The sequence below is a fragment of the Athene cunicularia genome (genome assembly GCF_003259725.1).
Source record: "Athene cunicularia isolate RWA chromosome 2 unlocalized genomic scaffold, athCun1 chr2_part1, whole genome shotgun sequence".
Classification (NCBI taxonomy): Eukaryota; Metazoa; Chordata; class Aves; order Strigiformes; family Strigidae; genus Athene; species Athene cunicularia.
The window spans coordinates 122,137,437-122,163,105 of NW_020799095.1; the positions used below are offsets into that span (position 1 = coordinate 122,137,437).

The 25,669-nt window shown below is 35.3% G+C and overlaps 1 protein-coding gene across 1 annotated transcript; it reads left to right on the top strand.

The window, feature by feature from the left end:
* The first annotated feature begins 1,155 nt into the window (after positions 1-1,155).
* ZC2HC1A (zinc finger C2HC-type containing 1A) lies at positions 1,156-24,454 on the top strand. Its single transcript, XM_026841478.1, has 10 exons — positions 1,156-1,159; positions 2,268-2,341; positions 3,070-3,186; positions 3,396-3,531; positions 6,873-7,021; positions 8,040-8,142; positions 9,046-9,154; positions 15,111-15,233; positions 19,988-20,095; positions 20,765-24,454. Exons 1-10 carry the CDS (start codon positions 1,156-1,158, stop codon positions 20,949-20,951), a joined length of 1,110 nt encoding a protein of 369 aa, XP_026697279.1. The 3' UTR covers positions 20,952-24,454.
* Positions 24,455-25,669: the final 1,215 nt, after the last annotated feature.

Consider the following 25,669-nt stretch of genomic DNA (forward strand, 5'->3'; position numbering starts at 1 on the left):
GGTTCCAGCCATCTAAGATATGTGTGACCAGTGTGCACATTATTGCTTGTGATTAACATTTGCCATGGTTTAACTCCAGCCAGTAACTAAGGCCCACACAGCTGCTTGCTTAGACCTTCCCAGTGGGATGAGGGAGATACTCAGAGGAGTAAAAGTGAGAAAACTTGTGGGTTGACATAAAAATGGCTTAATAAGTAAAGGAAAATCCATGCACACAAGGAAAGCAAAACAAGGAATTCACTCACCACTTCCCTTCCCATGGGCAGGCAGGTGTTTGGCTATCTCCAGGAAAGCAGGGCTCCATCGTGCATAACAGTTAATTTGGGACAAAATGTCGTAACTGCAGACATCCCTCCCCCTTCCTTCTTCTTCCCCCAGCTCTTACTGCTGAGCATGATGTCATATGTTATGGGCTATCCCTTTCATCAGTTGGGGTCAGCTGTGTCCCCCCTCAAACTCCTTGTGCACTCCCAGCCTACTCATTGGTGGGGTGGGGTGAGAAGCAGAAAAGGCCTTGACTTTATAAGCACTACTCAGCAGTAACAAAAACATCCTGTGTTATCAACACTGGTTTTAGCACAAATTTAAAACACAGCCCCCTACTAGCTACTATGAAGAAAATTAGCTCTATCCCAGCCAAAACCAGCACAACAACAGGCCTGTGGAAAAGTTTTCAGATGTGATTGTTTAAAATGGAGATAAAACACACTTAACAATAAAAAATAAGTTCATAGCAAAAGTTGATAATATGCAAGTATAATTCAGATGCAAGAATAGAAGGAATACAAGATTTAACTGCATATTTTCTATCTTTCCTACTTCCCCTTACTTTTGTACATCTAAACACATACATTTAGATGACACAAAAGAAAGGTTGATTATGGTTTTAGTTGTAAAACTCACTGTCAGTATGGTCTTGCTATCCTGTAACAAGGGTGTATTCATGCCTACATGGCAAAGGTATATAAATTGAAGATATGATCACAGATGTTTTAAACTGCAGAACACTTTTCATATGATTTGTGATTTTTTTTTTTTAAATGGATTGTGCTCTTTAATATGTTCATACAATTAATATGTTATACATAGTTAAATACTGATTATGAATTTCATTTAAGTAATTGAAAAAGGCAGATATAGACCTAATAGCTACGTATGGGTACTAGAAATCTCACTCGATTTTAATCTTTTATCTGGAAAAAAAGGTTTTCAGCGGGAGCCGTGCGGCCTGAATCTACATGTGTTTGCCGTGAAACATTTTGTTAAATTACTTATTTTCTTTAGGACTGGTCCTACAGTTGTGTGTTTAGATGGAAAATGGTTTTTCACCATTTCACCATTCACTGATCAGATCATTGAACGTTGCTGTGTTCATAACTTTATTAGTTTAAGCCACTGGTTTGTCTGAAATACAAGTCAATTCAAAGTGGTTTTGTTTTAACTTTGTATAAATAGAGGGATCTGTACTGTTTGCAATAGTCAGACTGAGTACGGAGAAAGCAACTAGTGTCTCTCAAACTTAATATCTCTTTCTGGATGTATACATGATATAAAAATATCCCTCTGGTACAGCACTAAATATAATAGATGCCTATTATTGGGAAACCTTCTGGAGTTTTTAATCTCTGCTGTGACTCCATTGCATAATGCATACTGTATGAATATATATTGTGAATGAATATATCATGTGAATGAATATTATTTGCATAGGCTTGGATACCTTGATTTGTTGGTCATCGGTATGATTCTGTGAATCTGTTGTATGTCAAATATACCTCTTACATTTTTGTTAACAGTGCTTGAGTAGCAACATCAGAAATGCTTTTGTAAACTACAAATAATAATCTGAATAAAATACATAGTTAAAATAGCATTAAAGATTTTTTTTCTTTGCAAAAGTAAGTGAAATACTTTAACTTAGTAGAGAAAAATAAGTGATGGGATGTGACTTATATTTGATACTGTAACAGGTGATTTTCTTCCAAAGACACAGAAATACATGCCAAGAATATTGATATTTAGTAGGTGTTTGGGCTGTCATTTTGACTTACAGTGAATCTGTCATTTGCATGTTGACATCCAGGCATCCTTTTCAAGGTGCAGAGTTTCATATTGTAAGTTATCAGAATTGATGGCAGCACATTATAGGGTCTAATGTATGCTTTTACAATAACAACTGTTATTGTTGCTAAGTGTATGAAGTTATATTTTTTTATCATGAATTTAAACAAATTTTCTTATAGAAATATGATGGGGGTTTTTTTAAGGTGACGTGACAGTGCAAACTGGAGATCTGTTGCCATGTAGGATTTGTGGAAGGACTTTCTTTCCTGCAGCACTGGTAAGTGGCATGAGCACTGTTGGCTTTTAGATCTGATAAGCTGATATGAGAGTTAAGCAATGGTCACTATAGCTAAATAAAGTAGACCTAGATGCTTGGTTTTGCTGGGGTTTTTGTGTTGGTTTTTTTTCCCAAATAATTATCAATTTCAGTTATCCCAGTTTTGAAGCTACTTAGAAGGAGGTTAATTTTATTTCAGCATCCCATCACTTTCTGAAAACACATGCTTCTAAGAACATCTTCTCTAGAGTCACAGAATCATTCCTTACCTCTGCAGATATAAGCCCTAGCATTATGTGGTCTCAGATAGTAAATTAAGTGTTTTGTTAACCATTTTCAAAATACTGTGTTCTTCAGTCTTAATAGAAATTGGTCTGCCCTTAAATATGAATAGGCATTTCAGACACCTCTGATTTGTCTTGTCACTTAATGCAAATGCTGCCTACTTGCCATCGCTTTTTTATTTGCAAGGAGGAAATACAGATGCCTCCTATTTTTCTTCTTCATCTCCTAGGTTTTTGTGACTATAATGCATTCATGAATTCCTGTAGTTCCGTTTTAAAAGTAATGGCTGGCATAAATGATTGAGTGAGAGCAGTCTGATATTATTTATCAAGAGTTGGGCCTTGTTTGCTGATTGATCTATTGAGAAAGAGAGAAATATGTTGATAACTTATGTTTTCAAAACTAAGTTCTATATTCACCTTTTGGTTTTTTTCTGATTGTAGAAAAAGCATGTACCCATTTGCCAAAAAACTTCTTCCAAGAAAAGGAAGACATTCGATTCCAGCCGACAGAGAGCAGAAGGAACTGACATTCCCACAGTAAAACCTCTTAAGCCACGGGTATGTTACAATTTGCTTTTCATATGAACATTTAGGCAAACTATATATGCATCATAATAAGGCTTATTTCTTCTGACAATTTGTGATAATTAGATCAACTAGGATTTGGAAGAAAACTAACTATAATATTGTATACTAGAATAAGACACATACTTAGCTTGAAGCAAGAGATTGAAATGTATAAAGCTCTTTCTTTTTTGGCTTCCTAGCCAGAACCACCCAAAAAACCTTCCAACTGGAGACGAAAGCATGAGGAATTTATAGCAACTATACGAGCAGCCAAAGGACTTAATCTTAAAGATGGTGGAAAACTCCCTCCACCACCTCCGCCATCATATGACCCTGGTATGTAATACAATTGAGTTTTTTAGAAATTTTTTTTTTAAACTTAATTTTTACAAATTTGAATTGGAAAGGAATTTATTGGAATACAGTATTCACAAGTTCTTGAAGATGGCTATCTGATTATCCCTATGCAGATGCTCGTTTGTGACTGTGGGGCTGGCTGGCTGGCATCCTGTGTAGCTTTCAAAGCCCATGACTTTGTTTTTAATGTGTTTGAAAGGTAGTTGTGACCAGCTTGCAGCTTGCTACCATCTTATAAACCAGAGGCTGAAAAAATTGTTTCAACACCTTCTTTCTGTGCTTAACAGTGTAACTGCTCAGAAAGAGCAGACCACCTTTTTAATTGGCTGCTGATGCTAGACATCCGCAATCTATTTACATTTTAGGAATGCACATCAGCTGTGTTCTTTAAATGTGCTCTCTCCCATTTCTTGCTGCATTCACATTTATTTTCATGCACACAGTGTATGCTGTAGTATGCATGTGATCCTTCCTCATGTCGTGGGGGTACTTGTGTTTTGGTTATGTGAAATATGTGGGATTGCTATTAGCAAAGGAGTAACAGTCCTTGGGTGCCTTCAGAACTGAGGCTTGGTAAAGCATTAAAGCAGTCTGATGTGAGTGAGAAGGAAATATGCTTTTCAGTTAAATTTTGTGATGTGGTAATAGGTTGGAGAATATATTTCTTCCTCTTGTCCTAAGAGCTAAATCATTTGATCAGCTCAATGGTTATTTTCAGAAAGATTGGGAAAAATGGAAAAAAGGATCTATTTACTTCTGCCTGCCTGTGGTCAAGTAAGAATGTGAGTGTTCCATACCTTGTTTCTCTACAGGAAAAGGGTTTGTACAGCATTAGGATTGTAATGGTGCATTCATAGTAAGAAGTGAAGTTGTATTATTCAGCATTCAGTACACACTATCTAGAAATGCCATATGCATTTTAAAATAAGGTAAAACCAATAGCTGATGCTGTAGATAAGGAAGATAAGGCTTAATCATGGAAAGGATCTTTAATAATCTAGTTGTATAGGTTCTGAATTACAAGCAGAATTGCCCAGAACTAAATCTAGATTGGAAAAGTTACTAAAATGGCGCTCCCTTCGTTCCAGAGAACGCAGATGAATTTGAAGTGAAGGAAGTAACTCTATTCAGCCCACTTAAAAATAGATAGGAGGTAAAGGGAAAAGATATTGTGCCTCCATTTCTTTTCCTTCTATTTTTTACTTTTTTTCCAACGCGAGTCTTAGTGGTTTTAGTCTCCTAGCTTCATCCTGCTGCTGTGGGTAATACTTAGGAAGAGGGAACAAGGAATGAAGAGAAGACGCATGAACTGATTGGTGGATTCTCTTCTCACAAATATAATGAAAGTAGAGCAAGGGCAGCTACTGTCACTCCTTTTCCACTTTATGTGTGGAAGAGAGGGAGAACTGTGCATGGTATCATGGAGTATATTCATCTTCTCCTACTCAGCTCTGTCTTTGGCATGCTTGTCTCTAGCTGCTAGTCTTTCTCCTTTAGAAGTAAAGAGTTCTGTCTTAATAGTTCCCACTTAATTGCATGCTTTGAGTTTGCAAAGAAGCAGTATTGCTGGTTCTTTGATCTCCTGTTCCACCTTTTCCTTAGAAGAAGTGTGGAATAGTCTCATGATACTAAGAAGGACCTTAAGTCACCCCATTTGCACTGAACTCAACTGCATATGTGTACTGCCCTCTTATTTTGATTAAGTTGTATTTTATGAAGCTTATGTTGAATCCTAACAGTGGTTCTGGACAGTACCAACAGTACTTCCAGATAGCCATGTGGCTAACTGATGCCAAGCACTTTACAAAAGAATGAAGATACAATCCCTGATTCTTAAGAGTATACATTAATCCTCTGCAGTCTGATCCATTTACTTTAGCGGGCTTTGAAAATCTTTTGTGGGAATGGTGCTGTATGCTAGCTAGAAATGTCTCTTCTTATTATCTAGGGGTTTCCATAGCTGCTTCTATTTTGCTTTTTTTTTAACCTGTGTGGGGTTTTTTAACTTTGGGCCTGTCTTGGTTTGACTATGAAGATATTACATTTGTTCTGCTTCTGAGTTTCTGTCTCTTAAGGTATAGTTTATGTTTGAGTATTTTGACAGTAGTGGAGTTTATGTAAAATAAATCGTTATCACAGGGGATTCCCATGGTGTCATTTCTCTGAAGAATTCCTTGTTCTTTCTGTGTCCTTTGATCACTTTGGGTTACAGTTCATAGTCTGGTGGCCACTACATCATTTGACTCACTCAAAATTGTTTGTTAATTTAAAGAGATAACTATTTAAGACAGATCTGCTGCATTTGGAATAGTAATTTGTAATCCAGACCTTATTTTGGATTGTATGATATCTAACTGTAATGAGGTTGTGACTGTGGAATATCTCTTCATTTTCTGCGATATATTTCTAAAATCACCTAGAAACACACTAATTTAACTTGCTTTGCCAGTGTCCAGCTCTTCTGAAGTTGATGTTTACATGGGTTTGAATACTGTAATCTGGGGAATTCAAGATCTGTATTTCTAGATGCTAAAATTGTCTATCTGAAACTACAGTCCAAACATTTTACTTTCCAAGGGCAGTGTATTTTAAGGGGTATATTTCCAGCATACAGATGAGGGATCTTTTAATATTTTAAATATTTACATAACCTTTCTGTTTTTTCCCCAATGTTAGTAATATTTCCTATAAGTAGTACTGTTTGTAATGTGACTAAATAAATATTGAAAAATAACACAGCCACCAATTACTCTGTTTTGCATGTCTTCATAGATATATCCTAATATTGTCTGGATTTCCTCTGATTTTTTTTCTTAACTTTCTAATTTATTTTTTTTAATGATCATCTCCAATATTGCAGTTAATTTTTATCAGTCCTTTCAAAATTTCCAGAAAAAGGAGATTTTGTTGTCTTTTGCTGTTTGTATGGGAAAGATTTTAATGCATTTTCGTATCTTGAACAAATTGAATTGTTTGTGATTTTTTTTTTTCTTTTTTTCCTCTTTTCTCCATTTCCTTCCAACTAATATTCCTGTCATGTCCATATGCCTCTTTCGTCACCTTCTCTGCTGAATAGCATCTCTCAAAGTGTTTCTTGTTTTGCTTAGGTTATTTATGATCCTCAAGCACTCTTCTCATTTATATCCATCAAACAAGAAACATCTTATGTGGACAATATTATTTTCCCCTGCAATTCATATTTGATTTTCAGATTCAAGAGGCCTTAATTTTCTCTGGGGGTGGGGCTGGAGCTGGTCTTTAAAAGACTTTAAAACACTTTTTAAAATGCATTATTAATGTTCATTCTTTATGTTTTTAAGATTACATTCAGTGTCCATATTGTCAGAGGAGATTTAATGAAAATGCAGCTGACAGACACATCAATTTCTGTAAGGAACAAGCAGCACGTATTACTAATAAAGGGAAATCGGCAGCTGATACCAAAGGGAAGCTTCCTACACGAACACAGGTGAACTACCACATTTTTCTTAACTTGTAGCTTGCATTCAACATCAAATCAAGCTTGTTACATAGGGTGTTGCTCTTAAATGGAATTGTTTTATTCTGTAATCTTATTATTTGTGCTAGACTGAAATCAGACACCAAACATGGAAGAGGTTTTTGCTTTCTTATAAGAGGAGAAGAGATCCATAAATCAGATGGCAGCAATTGCAAAGCCAAAACCAGTCATAAATGTAATTCAGATATTTGTGAAAATGACCGCTAAGGGTAGTAGCAGGAAGTAGAGATGCAGTATTGTAAAGGAAGTTGAATTTCTGTTGTGCAAGTCTTCCGGATTCAATTCAAGGCTGTTCCTTAAGCAGACAAAGGTACATGACTACAGGACAACTGACAGCAATAGTTTGGCTAATTAGAAGCTTAGAGTAATTCAGATATATTAAGGTAAGAGCTGCAGTAGTTGATTTATGGTGGCAACAAATGAAGGATTAACGTGTGTGTTTCATTTAGTGGTAATGCTCTTTTTTTTTTCTGGAAGCTGTGAAGAGTGGAACATCACAGAGTAACTGCTTGTGTTGTCTTGCACTGTATTCTGAATCAGTGCTGGGACTGGTCCAGCGCACACAGGTGAAAGTAAGATTTGAAAGACAAAAATGATCCTGCCCTTGAGTATTCTTTTTAAAATTAACTGGAAATGAGGTAATAATGTTAATCTTGTGAGACAGCTGTGGAAGAAGGTGAGAAAAGCTGTAGAAAAGTGGGAAGCACGCAAAGACATACAGTTAAATGAAAAAAACCCAAAACCACTGAGTTAGATAATCATATACTAGTATCATCTGTATGTAAGAAAGCAGACTAGCAGAAACCATTTGCATGATCCCATAGCAGAAACAGTTTACCTAGTAGATAATCATTGTGTTTTCCCACAGTACCTATCATTGTGTTTTCCCACAGTACCTAACTACCTATCTTGTTATATAGATAGTTTGATTTAATTGCTTAAATTTCTAGGTTGTATTTTGTTACAGTACAAACCTGCTGCAGTTAAGAAGATGCCTTCTGTAGGATCAACACCATCATCATCATCATCACGCTTACCACAGCCAAGTGGTGTTAGCAAAACTGTTGTAGGTATGAAATAACTGTTACGAATTTTCCATTTCCTTTCTGAATATTAGTTCTCAAACCATGGATTATAAGTAGTATCATTTTAATAGCTGGAGGGATTTCTACAGCATTGCCCAATGATTTAAACTGACAAAGTAAAAAAAAAAAATGTAGTTCAGTGTTACATGAGTGGATAAGATAGTGTCTGTCTTTCATAATACAATTTTTTTAAATCAATGTTTTTGTCACCTGATTTTTTTGACTTACATATATGATAGCTATATAGTTTATTGTTGAAATTGATATAATGGTTTGTAAAAATTCATTTGAAGTAAAGTTGGAAGGGGCTCTGATTGGCATCTACCCAACAAGACTCTTGAACACATAGGGTTCTCTTCTGTTTTTATATATTGGATCAAATTAAGTTTTTTCCGAGTTGAACCTGCAAAATCATTCTATGTAGTAATGTGTAATTGTATCGAATACTGATCTCTCATCTGACACTTTTCTGTTGTTTAATTCTGTAACTAATTTGTATGCCAAATATGATTTATGAATTGGTGAAAATATGTAGTCACACCCACTATATTGTAATTATGCAAACACTGATCTTAATCTGATTTCAGATATCGTCAGATATCAAACATGTTCTGTTTGTATATACTTTGACACTCTAGACTTTTTCCTTTTTCTTTCTGAAGAAAGTAATTGAAATTCAGGGCATTTTCTATAGAATAGAGCATTACATCTCAATTGCATATTTTCTGTAAATTTCTGGAAACATACTGGCTTTTTCCTCATATCTTTGTTTTTTTCTAAAACTCCTGTTTTGAATTTTACAATCAAAACATATATAATGAATTGTATCATTCCAGCAGCAGAAATCTTATGTTTTCTTATATTTCCATGCTCGCTTTCAACTGCAAGGTGCCTCTTCAAATAAAGCACTATCTTCATCTGGGCCCAGTGCGAGCAAAATTCAGACATTATCACCAGCTCATAAAAACTCCTTGGGAATGGTGAACCCACAAGCAGGGTAAGTTTCCATTTAATGTTGTCATTTATACTTTTTCATATTTATGTTGTGCTAGTTCTAGAAGTCTCTGTGATCTGTTTCATTTGCCTTTTTTTTTTTCCCTTCACTGTGAGCCTCACAAGTGTTGTGTTTTGAATTTATCCTTTATTTATAAACACCATTAATGTTTAAGGAGCATTGATGTAGACAAAGATGCATTTTCTGATGTTAAAATTAACAGCAAAGGAGGTCAAGTGTGATATAAAGTAGACTAAAAATTTATAGAATATGCCAAAGTGGTTGGAGTTATGATTTTTTTCTTCTGGAATAAAGAGACTTAAAAGGAGAAAACGTTAGGCATAACTTCCTTCAATTTGTGGAAATAAAAGAAAAAGGCCTCTGCCACAGACCACAAGCCAATTGTGACAGGATCTTCCCTCTTAGCACAAAAGGATGGATACTTTTCCTCTTCCCTTTCCTGTCTTAAAATACCCAAGAGACAACAAATGAAGGAGCACAAATAAGTCAGTAAAAACCAGTGCTCTACAACAGCAACAAGAAGTAGTAGATGTATATTACTAGAGTTAGGTGAAAGTGCTGGCGTAATCAAGGCTGTTACTGATATTGTGCTGGGGCGGGGGGGAGGTAGCCAGTGCACACTATCTCAAAGAAGAAATGTATGGAAGGGATTGAAGAAAAGTAGTGCAATTTTACAGAAGTTTGAGGAGCACCAAGGAGCACTGAGAAAAAATGTAAAAAATACAACAAAGTGATTGCAGTTAGATTATTGGTGATTGAAGAAGACTTATTTTTATAAAAATGAGTATCAGATTGGTGGAGAAAAACAATGGCTTAAGTTTGTGAGGAAGAAAAATGACATTCTGAAAGAACTCATGTATGGACAGCTTTATTAATTGCACAGAACTAGTGATTTTTAGTTTATCATTCTTAAGTCTTACAAGTTATGCACAAGTATGAATTAACAGCTCTATCATACTTCCCTCCTAACACCATGTAGCATGAGGATGAAGTTTTGTGCCTCCTTGCTCTACCCACTCGTACTGAGTCTTTCAGATACAGACAAGAAGCAGATTCCATGAGGTTGTCAAAAAGACTTTTTTTTGTTATTTTGGCCCCTGTCCCCTGTCCACCCTTCCCACAGCATCCTAGTAGTCTTCGGTCTACAGGTCAGCTTCACTACTGTTTGTAGGCATCTATGCTTCAACTGTCAGAAAATCCCACCCTCTATTATTCATTGACTGATTTTTATATCATATTTCTCTGTTTTCAGAAGTTGAATTAACACCTGCTGATGAGTGGCAAACAAGTAGGTCTGCAAACCACAATAAAAAGTCAGCTGAGATAATTTGAAGGCTTGTTTGTGACCTCAGTGATGAATCCCAGTTGTCTAGGAAAGGATTTTTCCTGTTGATAAGAGTTTCAACTGCAGTTTGTGACAAGGCACAGGTTTTGGTCTTCACTTCTTAACAAGGAAGTTCTATTTAATTTTACCAGTCAGTTGCTCACTGGACTTGCTAGTATGTATTCCGTAGTCTTTCATTACCTCTTTTGAAGCTTGGAGGAAAAATTGTGAGGTGACCAAGCCAAATATTAGTTAATATGTGGAAGGATGTTTGCACAGGTTCTCTCTGTTCACATGTGCTGTCCACTGCAAATAGATGACTTCTGGTTTGGCATAGCTCTCAGTTAATGTTCTCTGCTGAGAGACAGTGAAAGTTAGCTTGGTTTATAACCTCACTTAATTGCCTATGCAATTTCCAGTTTTTAAGAGTAAGGATGTGATGAATGTGTTTTGCCTGCAGTTCTCACTTTTGTGCTCTAAAAAACTTGTTCTCTTGTCTTTGTCAGCCAGCTCTTATGGTTTCTTGCTGGTCATACTAACTGATCTTCTCACAGATGGCTGTTAAATGTGTTATAGTCAGACCTAGCAATTCTTCCTTTTTCTTTTAGCTCTTTTGTATTTACTTCTGAGAAAAAGTTTGTGGGGAGTTACATTGAAGCAATGTTACAACATGGAAGAGTTAGGTGCCTCAGATTGGTTACTAAAGACAATTTTGGCCTTAATCATTTCAGCCTTATTATTGGTATGTGAGGAGGAAATATGTAGGATTCTGTTGAAATAACTACAAAATTATATCAGAGCAGGGACAGATACACTAACAGTCAACATCCTAAGTCAGAGTGAGAATAGTTAAGACTAGTGACATAGACTTTAAACGTTAAAACATCTTCCAATTTAGGCTGTAGTTAATTGCAGCTAGGATTATTTTATAAAATAAAAGCACTTTTAAATTTTCATTAAAATAACCTTCATTATGATGAAACAAAATTTATTTCTTCGGTTACATTTATGATTTGACCAGTAAAATGACAAGGCATAGCATGATATCTGGGATTCTGTTGTACCTAAGTCATGCAGAGCTCATGCTGTAAGATATCAAGCTCATCCTTCTGAGTTGTTAGTGAACTGATTTACCAAGCAGTGTTGCACATGCATTGTTTTAAGGGCAATCTTTCAAACAGAATGCTAAGGGATCATGTGATTTTAATTTCTTTTTCTTTTTCCCATGGCAAGTACTTAAGAGCCAGGTAAAATTCCAATTTTTGCTGTAAGAAACAAGCTCCTGCAGTTTTTCCAGAGGGAAATGGTAATTTTGTTGTTTTGTTTTTGTTTTTTTTTAATTTATATATTAATTAAGTGAAACCTTCCTAGATGTAATTCGAGATTTGGCAGAGAGGTAGTGAGGTTTAATAGTAGAATTAAAATTATACTGTGCAGTATCAAGGATGAATTATATATATGTTGGAGGGGGGAGATTTAATCAGACACTGAGAATCATGGTACCTGTTGTCTGTGGTGAATATGCAGAGAGAGAAATTACTATCTGGTGACTAATGGAATAGAAGTGATTAACATATACAGGCATGCAGTTTCCCTCTTGCTCTTTAGGTGGCACTCTTGAACTGCTGCTTGAAACTGTTGTGAAAGCCACATGACGCTATTCGTGCCTTTGTGTTAAAGGTTGTGCTAAAACGAACTGGGTCCCTAGGGTGTTTAGTTCTGTAAAGGATTCTTGAACTTAATTTCATATAAAGTTCAACTTCAATATCGCAGTATAATTTTTTATTTTGTATGATCAGAAATGCAACCAAGTTTTATAACTTCCTTATTTTAAGTCCTTTTTGCTATGCTTTTTTATTTGAATTCTCTTCTGCTCCCCAGGTAAAAAACTTCTGAAAGCACACCACAGCAGCATCAACATAAGCTAGGTTAGCGTTAGTGAAGCTTACTTTGTACACATAGATCAGGATGTGTCATCTGAGCTCTGCTGTGAGAGTTGTCTTTTTCTGCCTGTACAGAGTAAGAGCATAGCCAGTTATAAGTGTTAATGAAAGTGTAGCACAGGGACATAATTTCTGAGTCCTAGAGAAGCAAGTAAGAGTTCAAGAGTAGCATGTGGTTCTGTATTGTAGTCAGTAGGAAAACCTTGATTTATTGTGTGAAAATAGGATGTCATCTTTTTGATGTTGAAGAACTGGGAAAAGGAAAATTAATTCTACGTACATTGTAGTTAGGCTTATATTTGGATAGTGAATCATGTTAAGATCCTACGTTTGATACATATTTTGTAAGCGTACAGAGTTGAACACTGTCTTACATTTCTTGAGGGGTAGGGTGGTTCTAGTAAGCTGTCAGAAGTAATTGCATCTTCAGGAGAAAAAAATGGGTAGGATCTTCCTATCCTAAGGCTAAGCAAACAGGCAAACTCCAACCCCATATGCAAACTGTTTTGCCTAGCAGAACTTGACACCATTGTTTGTGGCCAGCCAGGGATCTTTTGCATGTACAGATTAATTGTTTATGCATGTTTCATTTGTGGACAATATATTAATTTTTTTAAAACTGGGTTTTGGAAAATTACATGATGTTTTCAATATGGCAAATGAACCCTTAGAAGTTGCTTTGTCATTTTTATTTTGGGGATAAAACATTATTTCATGTTAAGCTGGTCAGATTTATGACTGCTGGGAAATACATCTGTAACACATCCAGTACTGTCTTACAGCTGAAATGCAATGTGTGGCACACTTAACCAGTATCAGTAAATTTTTAATTCCACTTATATATTTGCCATACAGCATGTGTAGCCTGTAAAACCATTGTATTTTTAGAATACCTTGTTCATTTCATTAACACTGTAACTTACTTTGTTCAGTGAAATCAAGGTAAATAAGTTGTCTTGGTGGTGGTCTTTGCATTTCAGAATATTTTTATGATTGTGCTTTTTTCGTTAGTACATGAAAGGGCTGTCAGCTTTGGGAGGGTTTTTTATTATTTCTATTTTTTTAAGTGTGGAAGAATATTGTAGTTCTTTATTTTCATGATATCATGACTGCTTCTAGGTTATTGTGGTATTCTATGCTGCAGGTGACTGCAGTTCACAGACTATGTTGATAAATTCTTAAAGGTTCAGAAAAGAGCTAAGAAAATCATAATAGGTTAGTGTATGTCTTGCAGTGTCAAAAGACCTGTCTTGCTCTCAGTCCTTGGGAAATATATAAAAAGTGTGCATTTGGTAAAACAGGAATTGATTAAGCATTTCCGGACTTAATTAGTTTGAACTAGAATATCTGTTTGGGAGGAGGAGTGGGAAGTGTAAGTCTAGAAGAACTTATCTTACAGCCTGCATTATTTGGGGCTAAATGGTCAAGACTAAAATCTCAGTGTTCCCTGATGACTTTATAATGAAAGAATATCATTCAACATTGTCGAATTTTTGTTCTTTATGGGGAGATTTCCTTTCATGCTTTAGAGATGTGATGTGGGTTGCAAGGTTCACAGCAGAAGCTTCCCAAAAAACAAATTACATTGCAAACTTCACAGTTCTGTGCCTTTTCGTATTCATTTTACAATAACATCATATTAAAAGTAGTATGACATGGGTATTGGAGATACAAAAGAGGTTGTTTTGTTTTGTTTTGTTTTTTTTTTAGTATATTAAAAGCTGTGTTGAAAATAATGTTTCCTTGGCAGCAATTAGCTGTTTAGTAATTTTCCTGGCATTGTAGTTTATTAAGGTTGTATGACAAGAATTGGAAAACTGCACAGTAATGTTAAGAAATTATTTCTTTTGGTGTGAGGGAGTGCTTTGTTGGCTTTGCTTGTTTGTTTTTTCCTTATGACTTCTCTTTAGGAGTGGGAAATTTACAGAATAGTTAAGCTTCAGCTACCCAGAGATTCCCATTAATCTTGATTGGTTTGTTTATAGTTCTTTATTTTCAGAAAGATTAATAAAAATAATGTAAGTGTCATCGTTTTCCAGTTAAGACTTAAGTTACTAGTCTTTGAGAAGAAACATCAGTTACATTATTGAAGTAAGGGAAGAGATACAGTGGGCTTTTTGCAGGTTTTGCTGTATAGTTTAAGATGATAAAAACTCAGAACTTCACTTGACCTAATTTTTCTAATATAAGTTGTGATTTCTTAAAAACCACAATTCTCCTTATGATGATGTATGGGAGGGATGGTGGTGTGTTTTATTTTGGGGGGGGGGGTGTGTTTAAAAATTTAATTGTTTAATATTTTAAAATTGGATTTTTTGTTTATTCTTTTCCATTTGGAAATGTTATCCATAATAATAAAGTATTGCCTCTGTGTATTGCATTGTACAGATTGTGAGGATAACTGACATTAGGTTTTTGTTTTTTCTAAAAAAGAATAAAAAAATACATTGGAAACCTAATCCAAGTATATGCAGTCCTCTCCTCTTTAAAGTAAGAACAACCCTTTTGTTTTCTGGATTATTAAAATCTGATTTGTACATGTTTTTTTTTAGTCAATGGGAATGCTTTGTGAGTATATAAATATTTAATTGTGAATACTTTAATTTTTTTTGCAGTATCTTGAGTAGCAATCTAGCAATCTCCTTATGAGTACCCCTTTATATATTTTTAGTAGTAAGATGGACAAGTTAGGCCCACCACTGCGAACCGGAAGAAATGTGCAATGGTTTTATGACAGTGATACAAAAACAGACAGTACCATCAAAAGACCAAATGAGTTGTTGCCTATAAAGAAGTAAGTATTACAAATCAGCGTGGCTTATCTGTTTTGCAGAAATGTTCCTCCAAAGCATTGGAATAGTAAAAGTGTGACCTTGACAGACATCTGCTGCCCCATGTGTCTTCAATATAAATGTTGTGGGAGAAGAGTATGTAATATAATTCGTATAATATTTGTTTCATGCTAGGAGAACAGCTTCATAGTAGGACAGGAAAGACAAAAACTGTTCTCAGATTTTGTCTTCTGTCACTGATTGATTAAGAGCCAAGAGTAGTGAACTTCTATCTTTGTAAACCTGAGATAAAACTAACTTTGCATGATATGAAGCTGAAGTAAGCATTTAAGCCCAATAACTGTACAAATATCTGCCTTCCAGTCAACTGTTTTATGACGAAGTAATTTTATTCTTTTAAAGTCAATTAGTCATCTATCCCCTACTTCTGTAGGGATAGCTATGGTGGTCCAAAATTGTAAGCAAGGCAGACTTTGTAATGAGCGGTAAAGTATTTTATTAAGTCTTAATTTATCTCATATAAAGGCTTCCAAATATTCAGCAAGTTTAAGATTTAAGTTTGAAAGAAATGGTATTCCAATCTTTTAAAAGGGAAATAGATAATATATTGTCATTAACCCTTTATTATAATGTGGAAGATGCCAAATTCAAATGGGCTGATCCTTCATAAACAATACCTTAAAGCATATTGCAAAAGATAAATTAGTAGTGAATTATGTGGCTTATACAGAGAATGTAATGCTTTAAATAGTATAATTGTGTCTAAATCTCTTATTGCTGTTTTAATGTTGTAACCAAAGCTGAAGTATCTTTGAGACATGGCCAGAATATTTGAACTTGTGTTTCTATTTTAAAAAGCAAAAGGAATGAAAGGGGGAGGAGCTCTTTTTAGACAAACAGATTTTTATTGTTGTTGTTTTTCATGTTTGGTTATAGCTATAAATCCTGTGAACCATCAAAAGTTAGATCAGTTTTTATAGTATATTACTAAGATGTTGAAAATTCAGCTTATTGAGTTAGTAAACATGCTTACAGTAGCCCCTATCCATAGAGCAGTGATTTGATATTTTTTTTTTTTTTTTTTTTTTTTTACTTATTCTGCTCTTCCTAACATTACTGTTCTTACTCAGATGTCCACTGAGTTCACAAATTAAATCTGCCCTCCTTATAGGAGGTTATTCAGCCAGCATCATTTGACAAATGTGAATAGCTACTAGCCTGCTATGTTAAATTCAACATGGCAACGTGGCTACTTACTGTTTATGGCAAAAGTTTGGACTTTGGCATGCATGCCATTAGTCATAAGGACTTATTTACGATTTTGCACGGAACTATAAGCTGGTTTGGGTGACAGTGATAGCTGTCAAGAATATCTGAAAACACCCTGTCTAGGAAGCATGCTTAATATTTCCATATTTTATAGCAAAATCCAACCATATTGTGAATGTGTAAATAGAAAACGACAAGCTGCTTTAACAAATTTCTTTCAGTTTTTCATTTGGCAAGTAGTGGTAATTAAACTAGATGTACAACGTGAGCTGCTTGGAAGGGAAGGGAAGGGAAGTCTTCTTCTATCTTATTTCTTCTGAAATTGAAAATGGCTAATAAACATTTTTAAAGGTATGTCCAGATTTTAAGAGTTGAAGGTAGCATTGGTACACAGCCACATCTGTTGTCAGACTCCATTAATACTTCACGTGATACAACTTAGAACAGGGATTTATATAGCTTTGCACAACCAAAACAAAACAATCCAACAAAACAGAAAAAAACCCAGAACTGGACAAGTAGATAGAAGCAGCAGAGGTTGGACAGATGAGAAGAGACCAAGCTGTGATGGCAAAAGTTGCGATAATCGTGAATGTCTGACTTTGTCGGAAGACATCTGTCTCTAGAATCAGATCGCAACTTAAGGATGCAATTTCAAGATTTTTCATCAAATATGCATGAATCCTGATGCTAATTATCTGTCTAGATCTGGGATGAATAAAGTAATAGACAGTGACAACCTGCTACTTCTGTTGATTTACTCATCAACAATGGCAGAAATCACTGCAGTTAATTATAAGACTCATACTAAAGTTTCTAGTCTGAAAATAGAATTTTTCTTCTGTATTTTTAGAAAACTAATTGGGAAAAAAAAAGCAGAAATTATGCAGAGAGCTATCTTTAAACATTTTAGAATGAAGACATTCTGTTAAACCTTGAATGATGTTTTATCTGTTCATGGGACTCTGCCTCCCTCAATAGACAAGGTGCACAGTGCACTTTGTGGTTTTTCAATTTTTTGATTTCCCCTTGCCCCTGTCCCCACCCTGGTTGAAGCAGTGACCTGTGTGCTGTACTACACAATACAAGTCATGTGTTTAGGGTGCTGATTTCTGGGAAATTTCTTTAGTATACACCCAGTATTTAAAGCATCAGGTGAATTTTCAGAGTACCTAGTGGGATGAGGGTGTATTACACATATTTTAGAGAACTGAACAGATGAAATACAGGGAAGAATAGTGGACAATGTTTCATGTTAATTTCTTTCAAACATGTAGGACTCCTATCATTATGTTCAAAAATGACTGATTAAAAGTACGCCCTGAAGAGACCTCAGTTTAAGACATTAATGCTCTTAGTTTTGAAAAAGTAGTATGTTGGTCCCAAGTTGAAAATCCAGAGAAAAATGATTCAGTAATAGTTTTGAAAAATTTGTTTTAAATTACTTGGAGTTGCCTATAAAGGTATTGAGAGACAGCTCTGTTCTTTGCATCACTGATCATCCTTGATCCATGATGATCCATACCATTTCTGTGTACAGCTGAATTTGTCTTTATACGCTTTTCTAGCTTCCATAACAAGTAAAGTAACAGTCCGGTGTGTTCTTTCTGCTATTGAACTCTAATTAATTATACTCCATTATAAGCAAAGGTCTCTCTTCAGTGTAAAACAAGATAGGGGAAATAATACCAGATAGAGTATTTAGCATCTGTACTGTTGTACATACTTGTAACAGTGTAATTTAAGTTAGATTTGTAACTTTTATCCTGGAATTCTGTAACTTCTGAAAGACTGACATAACTTTTTAAAGTTTTTAATTCTGATATAACTTATGTAGTGCTTTTCAGTCTACAAAGTTGTTGGGGGAATTTTTTAATAAAACAGTCTTTAGAATCTTTAGAATAATAAGGGGGAAGTCAGGAAAACTAATGGAGAAGGTTGGTATTCTACCCAGTGAAACAGAATCTTTGATGATTCCACTCTACCTGTTGCATGTAGAAGCCATTCTTGTTGAACTTGATTACATTAGTTAGATACAATTTCACTTGATTTAAATTTAGTTTCTGATATCCATTTTTGTGCTTAATCATTTGATCACTTTTCCACTGAAGTTTTTTAAGTGATGGACAGAGCTGAAAAGCCATCTTTAGCATATGCTCTTAACAGGAAGGAAGGAATGTTTTATGCAACATGCCTAAAATTCAGGAGTTATTACATGCTTCCTCAGTTGTACCACTGTTGCAGTTGAAGCTAATGGAGTTAAATGCATTTCCTTATATATACTTTGAAAACCAAACCAAGACTAAGTTGTTGATAATTCTGAAAGAAGCAGTTAGTTTCCTCTGAAGAGAAGGAAAAAAATGATCACATGGTTTTTTGTTGTTGATTGGGTTCTAGGTGAACTAATTTTTTTAATGATGTCTTGTTTTCATTTTTTTTTAATGGCCATGAGCCAGTCCCAATTTAAATTTCATTTATGAATCAGTGTTCAAGAATGAAAACAGAAAAACTTAGTAGGTCATGCACAAGATGTCATAGTCACTGAAGTCTTAACAAGGAAGAAATCCCAGTGAATGGTAATTCTTTTGAGGAGTGATGAAAAATTCTCTCCTTGGTCACTGATGGTAAAAGGATGCCCCTTCCTATCTTTTTTTTTCTTAGTGCTGCTCATATTTTTCAGGAGATTCTCATGTTTCTCTACTCATCAAAGCAAGCAGTGACATGTTCTGTATGTTTAGGATGTGCTATTCATCACATACTGGCTTATCATAAACCCAGTGTGTCTTAGGCAAAGCAGCTTTCACAGCTAAGGGATCATACTATGGAAGCCAAGTTTAAGAACACTGTAACAAGCTAGAAAAAAAATCAGGCCCTGATGCCCAGGATAGACTTCTTCCTCTCCTCCTTCTATTTATGTTTATAAATATAATATTAATGCTTTGAAGAAAGAGGATCTACAGCATTATCTGAGAAGAATGCTTCCTAAAAAAGTCTGCGGTTATGAAGAAAAAGAAATCATGTGACTGACTTTGTACTGGACACAAAGTATTGAGGTTGTGGTATCCTTTCTACATTTTTTTAAACTATTAAAACCTTCAGTCAGCTGCTCTCAATTTCTCTGAAAGCCTTGCCAGTCCTAAAAAGTGCCTTCTAGTCTCTCAAGGTAGACAGTAGAACATACTAAACAACCAGTAATGCAGGATCTACCTGTATTTTGGTATGATAGCAAGTAAAACACATGTACAGGAAGGGACTTGCTGTTCCATTTAGCTTGTAATTGTAAATTCAAGTCATATTCATTCCAAACCATGATAAGTTCATGCCAAAGCTCTTCTGTCTGCTTTTATTAGGAAATAAGTTATATTTTTCATACAATTAATTGACATGTAGATTGTTGAGCTAATTTTTTTATATTATTCGTAAATTCATATTCTTATATATATTTCTGTGTCTATATATAAAACATCAGATATTTATTTTGTTTTAGAGGTGCAACAAAAACACGGACATCAACCCCTCCTAGTGTGGCAAGAACCATGAGCACGGGTGCTCTAACAAACAAAAGGAAAACTAGCAATTCAGACAGTTACTCAAGGTAGCTTTTAACTTTGTGGGTTTTGTCAGCAATAGAGCCTCCATTAATGGCGAGTACTTATTACAAAAGAAGTTGGGGAAAATAATGTTCTCTGCAGTTAATAGATAACTCATAGTCAATATTATTTGGCATGTTTAAGATACTCCATATATTTTGCATATTTATAATCTAACAGAACACCTTTGTCATCAGCTGTCTCAGATGTGCACAGAAGGCAGCGTTAGAAATGCCACGAACCTCTTAGGATCTGTTAAAAAAAAATCTTTCAAATGGAAAGTGGGTGGTTCACTTGAAATTGAATGAAGTTTGTGTGCTAAGCACACAAATTGTACTTTTAAAGGGTAGGATAAAAATTGTATTGTGTTAAACATTCTTGTTTTGACAAGTTAAGTTTTCAAACACTCCAGTTAATCTAAGTAGTGAATCAGATATTTGGTCCTGCTCCTAAATTGTTGGCATTTTTTGTTTTGTTGCAGGAATGGTGGGTATCTGGAGATAAGTAGGGGACTCTGGGTAGAGTTATAAGGTATACCACTGTAAATAAATAGGAAGTGTAAGCATGAAAACGACAGTAACAGTAGCAGTAATTCACTGCAAGGATTAGAATAATTTTGCATCGAGTTACACTGAATTCAGTTACAGAGAATGTTCTTTATCTGGGATTTTCAGGTCTGATGGTAGAATTGGGTATGACAGTGGAGACTACGCATCCTCAGTCAATGGAGGAAGTTCAAAAAGCAGCGAAGGAAATTCACCTGTACAGTTATCAAAGTTCTGCCATGAATGTGGGACAAGGTACCCAGTGGAATGGGCGAAGTTTTGCTGTGAGTGTGGAATTCGAAGAATGGTTGTGTGAACACATTCTTAAAAGCAGAAAGAAAATGAGAAATCAGAAACATCTGCTATGTACTTCTGCATGGAAAACTAGAGCACTCCTTCCTATTAGACTTCGTGCTGCAAACATGTTGAAACATCATATTGTAATTTTCTGAGTGCAATCTTCTGGCTATACAGTTATTTATAAACAAATATATATACTGTATATAAAAATAGCAGGTACCTAAAACTGTGCCATTCAAGGAAATACTTTTTAATCTCTGTTGGAAATATTTAAAATTAAGGTAAAAATGTGTTAAGTAACAGGTAGCAGAAGTGGTTCAATGTTATTTTTATTGTAAATCCTACTAGATAAAGGATTATTTAAATCTCTTGTGCAGGATAATACTTTCCCATAGGGAACTAGCCATGAAGAACTTGGGCTTCAAAAGTTTCTCTGTAGAGGCATTTCCTTCATATGCAAAAGTTCCTTAGATGCTGTGTTCTAAGTCAAAACAACATGAGCAACTCTTATAAATTCCTAGTTAAAAGTGCAAAAAGTCTGGATCCCTTTAAACAATATTAATATCCTAATTGGACTTCTCAGTTACTTAAATCCTAGGATTTTTGAAAGCATCAAAATGGAAAAACTACCTGAGAATTCTGTTCACATGTAGGAATAAAGTCAAGAATTTTGTGTCTTTCCATGTTCTGTTTTCCAATAAGAGCATGTTGATATTTTTACGTATTTATAAGGGCAAATATGGTATTGTCACTTTATTAAGTTCCTTTTGTTCAGAAATGCTTGTCTTCCTCCTCCTGTGCTCCATCACAACTGGCATATCTAAGATTTTTGTGCTTTTTGTCTTTAAAGGTTTCCAAAGGTCCTGCTCCATTTTTCTCTTTCTTCATTTCCTGAAGGGGAGACAAAGTCTATGCTTATCCTACCTAAATGTTGAACTCTTATTTTGAAAACAGCCCTCTTGATGATTCCAATACAAAAAAAAAAAAAAAAAAAAAAAAATAAAAATGTATGTTATTAGAACAGTAGAACTTGTTCTGTAAGTAGTGACTGGTTTTTATTCTTACTCCTGTGCAAATAGCACAGCTACATATGAGTGCATAATGGAGTAACTGTGCTCCATAGGTTTATGTGTTAATACCTTACATATTTTTTTTGCGATTTTGTATATTCTTGGGTTCTGAACAACAGCCTCTTGAAGTTAGTAACAGATTTCATGTTAATTTGTTGGGAAGAAGGGTCAGGCCCTGGAAGTTCTTACTGTTTTTCTCATAAATTACAGAGGATATTAAAACCATTCACAAGCCAAATCACTTAAGTTGTATCTGTATGTGGTAATTTGTTTTGTGAAGTTTTGCTTTGAAATACTGGCACCATCTTAGTTATGCGTGAAAGAACAATCTGAAAGAACTTAATTGTGCCTTTCCCATAGTAAATATACTCCTCTTGTCAGAAGTGTTTACTTTGTTACAAACACCATTAGTATCAATTCATAGAATTTCTTTGTAGCTCATATAAAATAGAATGTAGTGATCATGATAGTGTTATGATCATTGTTTACATTCTCAAAACTGGTGATTACTATCAATGGGGCCAATTTTGACGAAATCATGACTGAAGAAAAGCATCTTCAAAGCAGTTAACAGTCTCAGAGGAGGAGAGATTTAAGAGACGTGATGTAGTCATGTTTCAGGCCACAAATTATTATGTTTTTGAATTAGTTCAATGGTATGGAATTGTCTTACACTTTTTATACAAAATTAGTTTTAGAAGTTATACTTCATTCAGTGTAGTCTTGTTTTATTATAATTTGCATAAGCTGGCTTCTGAGCATGATAGGATGGATGACTGGGATGATAGTTAGAACTGACAAATCTTAGCCAAATTATGTTCTAGGTAGTTTAGGTTCTAGCATCCATATTTTGGCACATTCATATCTGTACTTGGAAAAAATGTAATCCTGCATCCTTTGCATAGATAACCCTGATTTAGAAAATTTGCCCTGGACTTGGGCCATGGAGGTCAACAGACTGAATTATTGCAAGCTGTGTGTCCCAGCAGCAAAGACACAAGTCTAGGTTTGATCAGGACATGAAGAAGTAAGTACCTTCCAGGTTCTCCAGGATTGCTGTAACTAGAAAAAACTGTTTTCTCCTTTGAATTGTAGGTGACAGGTTTCCTAGTTTCAAATCAATCCACATACAGTTACCATAATTTCTGCTTTTTGAGCTGTTTGTGTAACTCTTTGCTTCAATTGCAGCATTTAGAAATTACACAGTGACGTCACTTATTTTATTTACACTTCTATGACTTATAGCAAGGACTAGACAGGGAAATAACCTGAACTGAAAGAATAATTTTAACAATATTTCCTGAGCTTTTAATTTGGCCTTACGAGAAGGTCTAATAAAACATAAATGACTGTTGGTAGTAAATTGGATAATGTGTATGGTTCAAATCTACAATAAATATGAGCAATTAAAATATAATTAACTATGCAGTTTACTACTGTATAGTGAGACTATCAGAGGCCTAGTATGCTTCCAGTTTATCAACTGGTTTTGTTACTGAATGACAAGTTTCTAACATCTCTGATGTTACAGACCATAGACTGTATTACACAAGTTATTAGCGTAGATCACTAATTCCATCTTAGTGGAATGTTTGTTAGGAAACAGTAGATTTGTTTTCATAATGCCCCTGCAGAAATGAATATGGGAAACAAATATGTTATATTTAAAGAAAAAAAATAACCTGTTAAGGAGGATGGACTCTGAATTTTACATCTTTAGGTGTATTACATGTGTCAAGAAGTTCCCAAATTGTAATTTATTAATGACCTAGGTCCAAATCTTCTTGCCCTAGCCCTCCCCCCTGCCTTTATGCCTTGGTTTTCATCGGAGGAAAAAACATGGATACATATACTGAAAGGGGAGTGTTCCAAAATGTCTCAATAATCAAAATACTGATAGTTGTGAAGACAAAACCCCTAGATGAACTATGCACTGCTGATGCACTTCACTGATGTGTCTAAACTTAGCTAGTGTCATCCTATGACGACAGATATTTAAAAGCCTAAATTCCTTAGAGTTCATGTGTAAAATTAGGATTATATGATTACTCCATTTAGCATCAGTCTTTCCAGTTCTTTGTGTGTGTGAATATATATATATATATATATACATGTAGAGTCTGCACATGAGCACATGTGTATTTCGTGAGAGCTCCTAAGTTACACAAATGTAAAAAGATGTTTCACTAAAGCAGAGCTGATACAGGAGTGAATGCTACTGGAGGATTGTGAAGCCTCTAGACTAATATAGTTACTGTCCATTCAAAGTGAAATTTATTGATGTCATTGCTTTAATGATTTCTATACCAATGTCTGACTGACAGACTTTCTTTTACTATCTGCTGCTCTGTCTTCCTAGTGTGCTTACTGTGGTTCTTCCATTCAATTAATTAAAAAAAAAAAAAAGTAAATTAAAAAAAAAAAAAGTTAAAGGTAAATTCAATATAAACAAACAAGGAGAAGGCTGTTTTTGAGGTCTGGCCTGAAGCTGTTTGCATTCCTATTCTGCTTTTGTGAATATCTGTTACAGAAAGGATATCTCTGTGCCAGAAAGGAGTGCACGATCACTGGAATGATATTCATACAAATACAATGGAGTTTTGAAGAATACCAGCTTCAGTAGTAAAAACAACATAGCCTAAGGCTAATCTTTATATGATGTATCTTACACAGGTTTATTTATGCATGATACACCCTAGATGGTTTCAGAACTGGAATCTAAATATACAGCAACTTAAGTATATGGTTCCATGAATAATTACACCCTCAGTCTTACACAGCACTCCAGGGAAGTGGGCAGGGGGAGGTGCTTTGCCACCTTTTCAGCTTGTCCCTATGAAATGAACATTCAGGCAGAACCCTTCCAGTTCACCAAAGAGACGCCAAGTGCCCCTGAACTGCCGTGAGTGGGTCGGCGGAGCTGAAGCCGCGGGGCTCCCTGGTCGGCGGCGGGAGCGGGAGCGGGAGCTCTCCATGGTGCTCCGGGCGCTGCGCGGCCCTTGTGGCCGCAGGCACCGCCTGCTCCAGCTCTTCCACGCACGCCGCGGGGAGAAGCGAGGTTCACAGGCTAGTAACTCCGACATGCATTTTAAGATCCGACCCGGTCTTCAAGCGTCATGGAAGTTCCCTCTCACCTGAGAGAGATTGCTAGCTCCTAATTCACCGCTGTGACCGAGAGTGCCTGAAACGCAGTGTGCAAACAGAACAGTTTCATGATGCGTGCTTTTCAAATCAGTGGAAGGAAATACTATAGTAGCTTAAATGCTAATTAACAAAGCATGTAGCAGTGCACACTGATGTAGGCTATGTAATTACTCTGAGTATAAAATGAAACGGTATTGTCAGTGTATTGCAAAGTTCACAAGAAGTGCTAGTTTCCATCACTTAGATTTTGTATATGTGAAAAGAACAAACTTGTTACAGATGGGTTTTTAATCTTGTCTGTCACGTTTGTGTTTTGCAAGAGCACTTTTTGCAACTTCAATTCTTTTAAGTTTGAGTAAACTATAAATAATTATATGGCTTGTATTACAGGGTAGAATTTTCATCTTTGGTGAAATTGGTTTTAGTGACTGGTGAAAATAGTTTTATTGCCTTTCAGGTAAAAATTGTGATGGTTCTCTTGCTGGTTTTGTTAAGGTTTTTTTTTCAACTCACTGAGGAA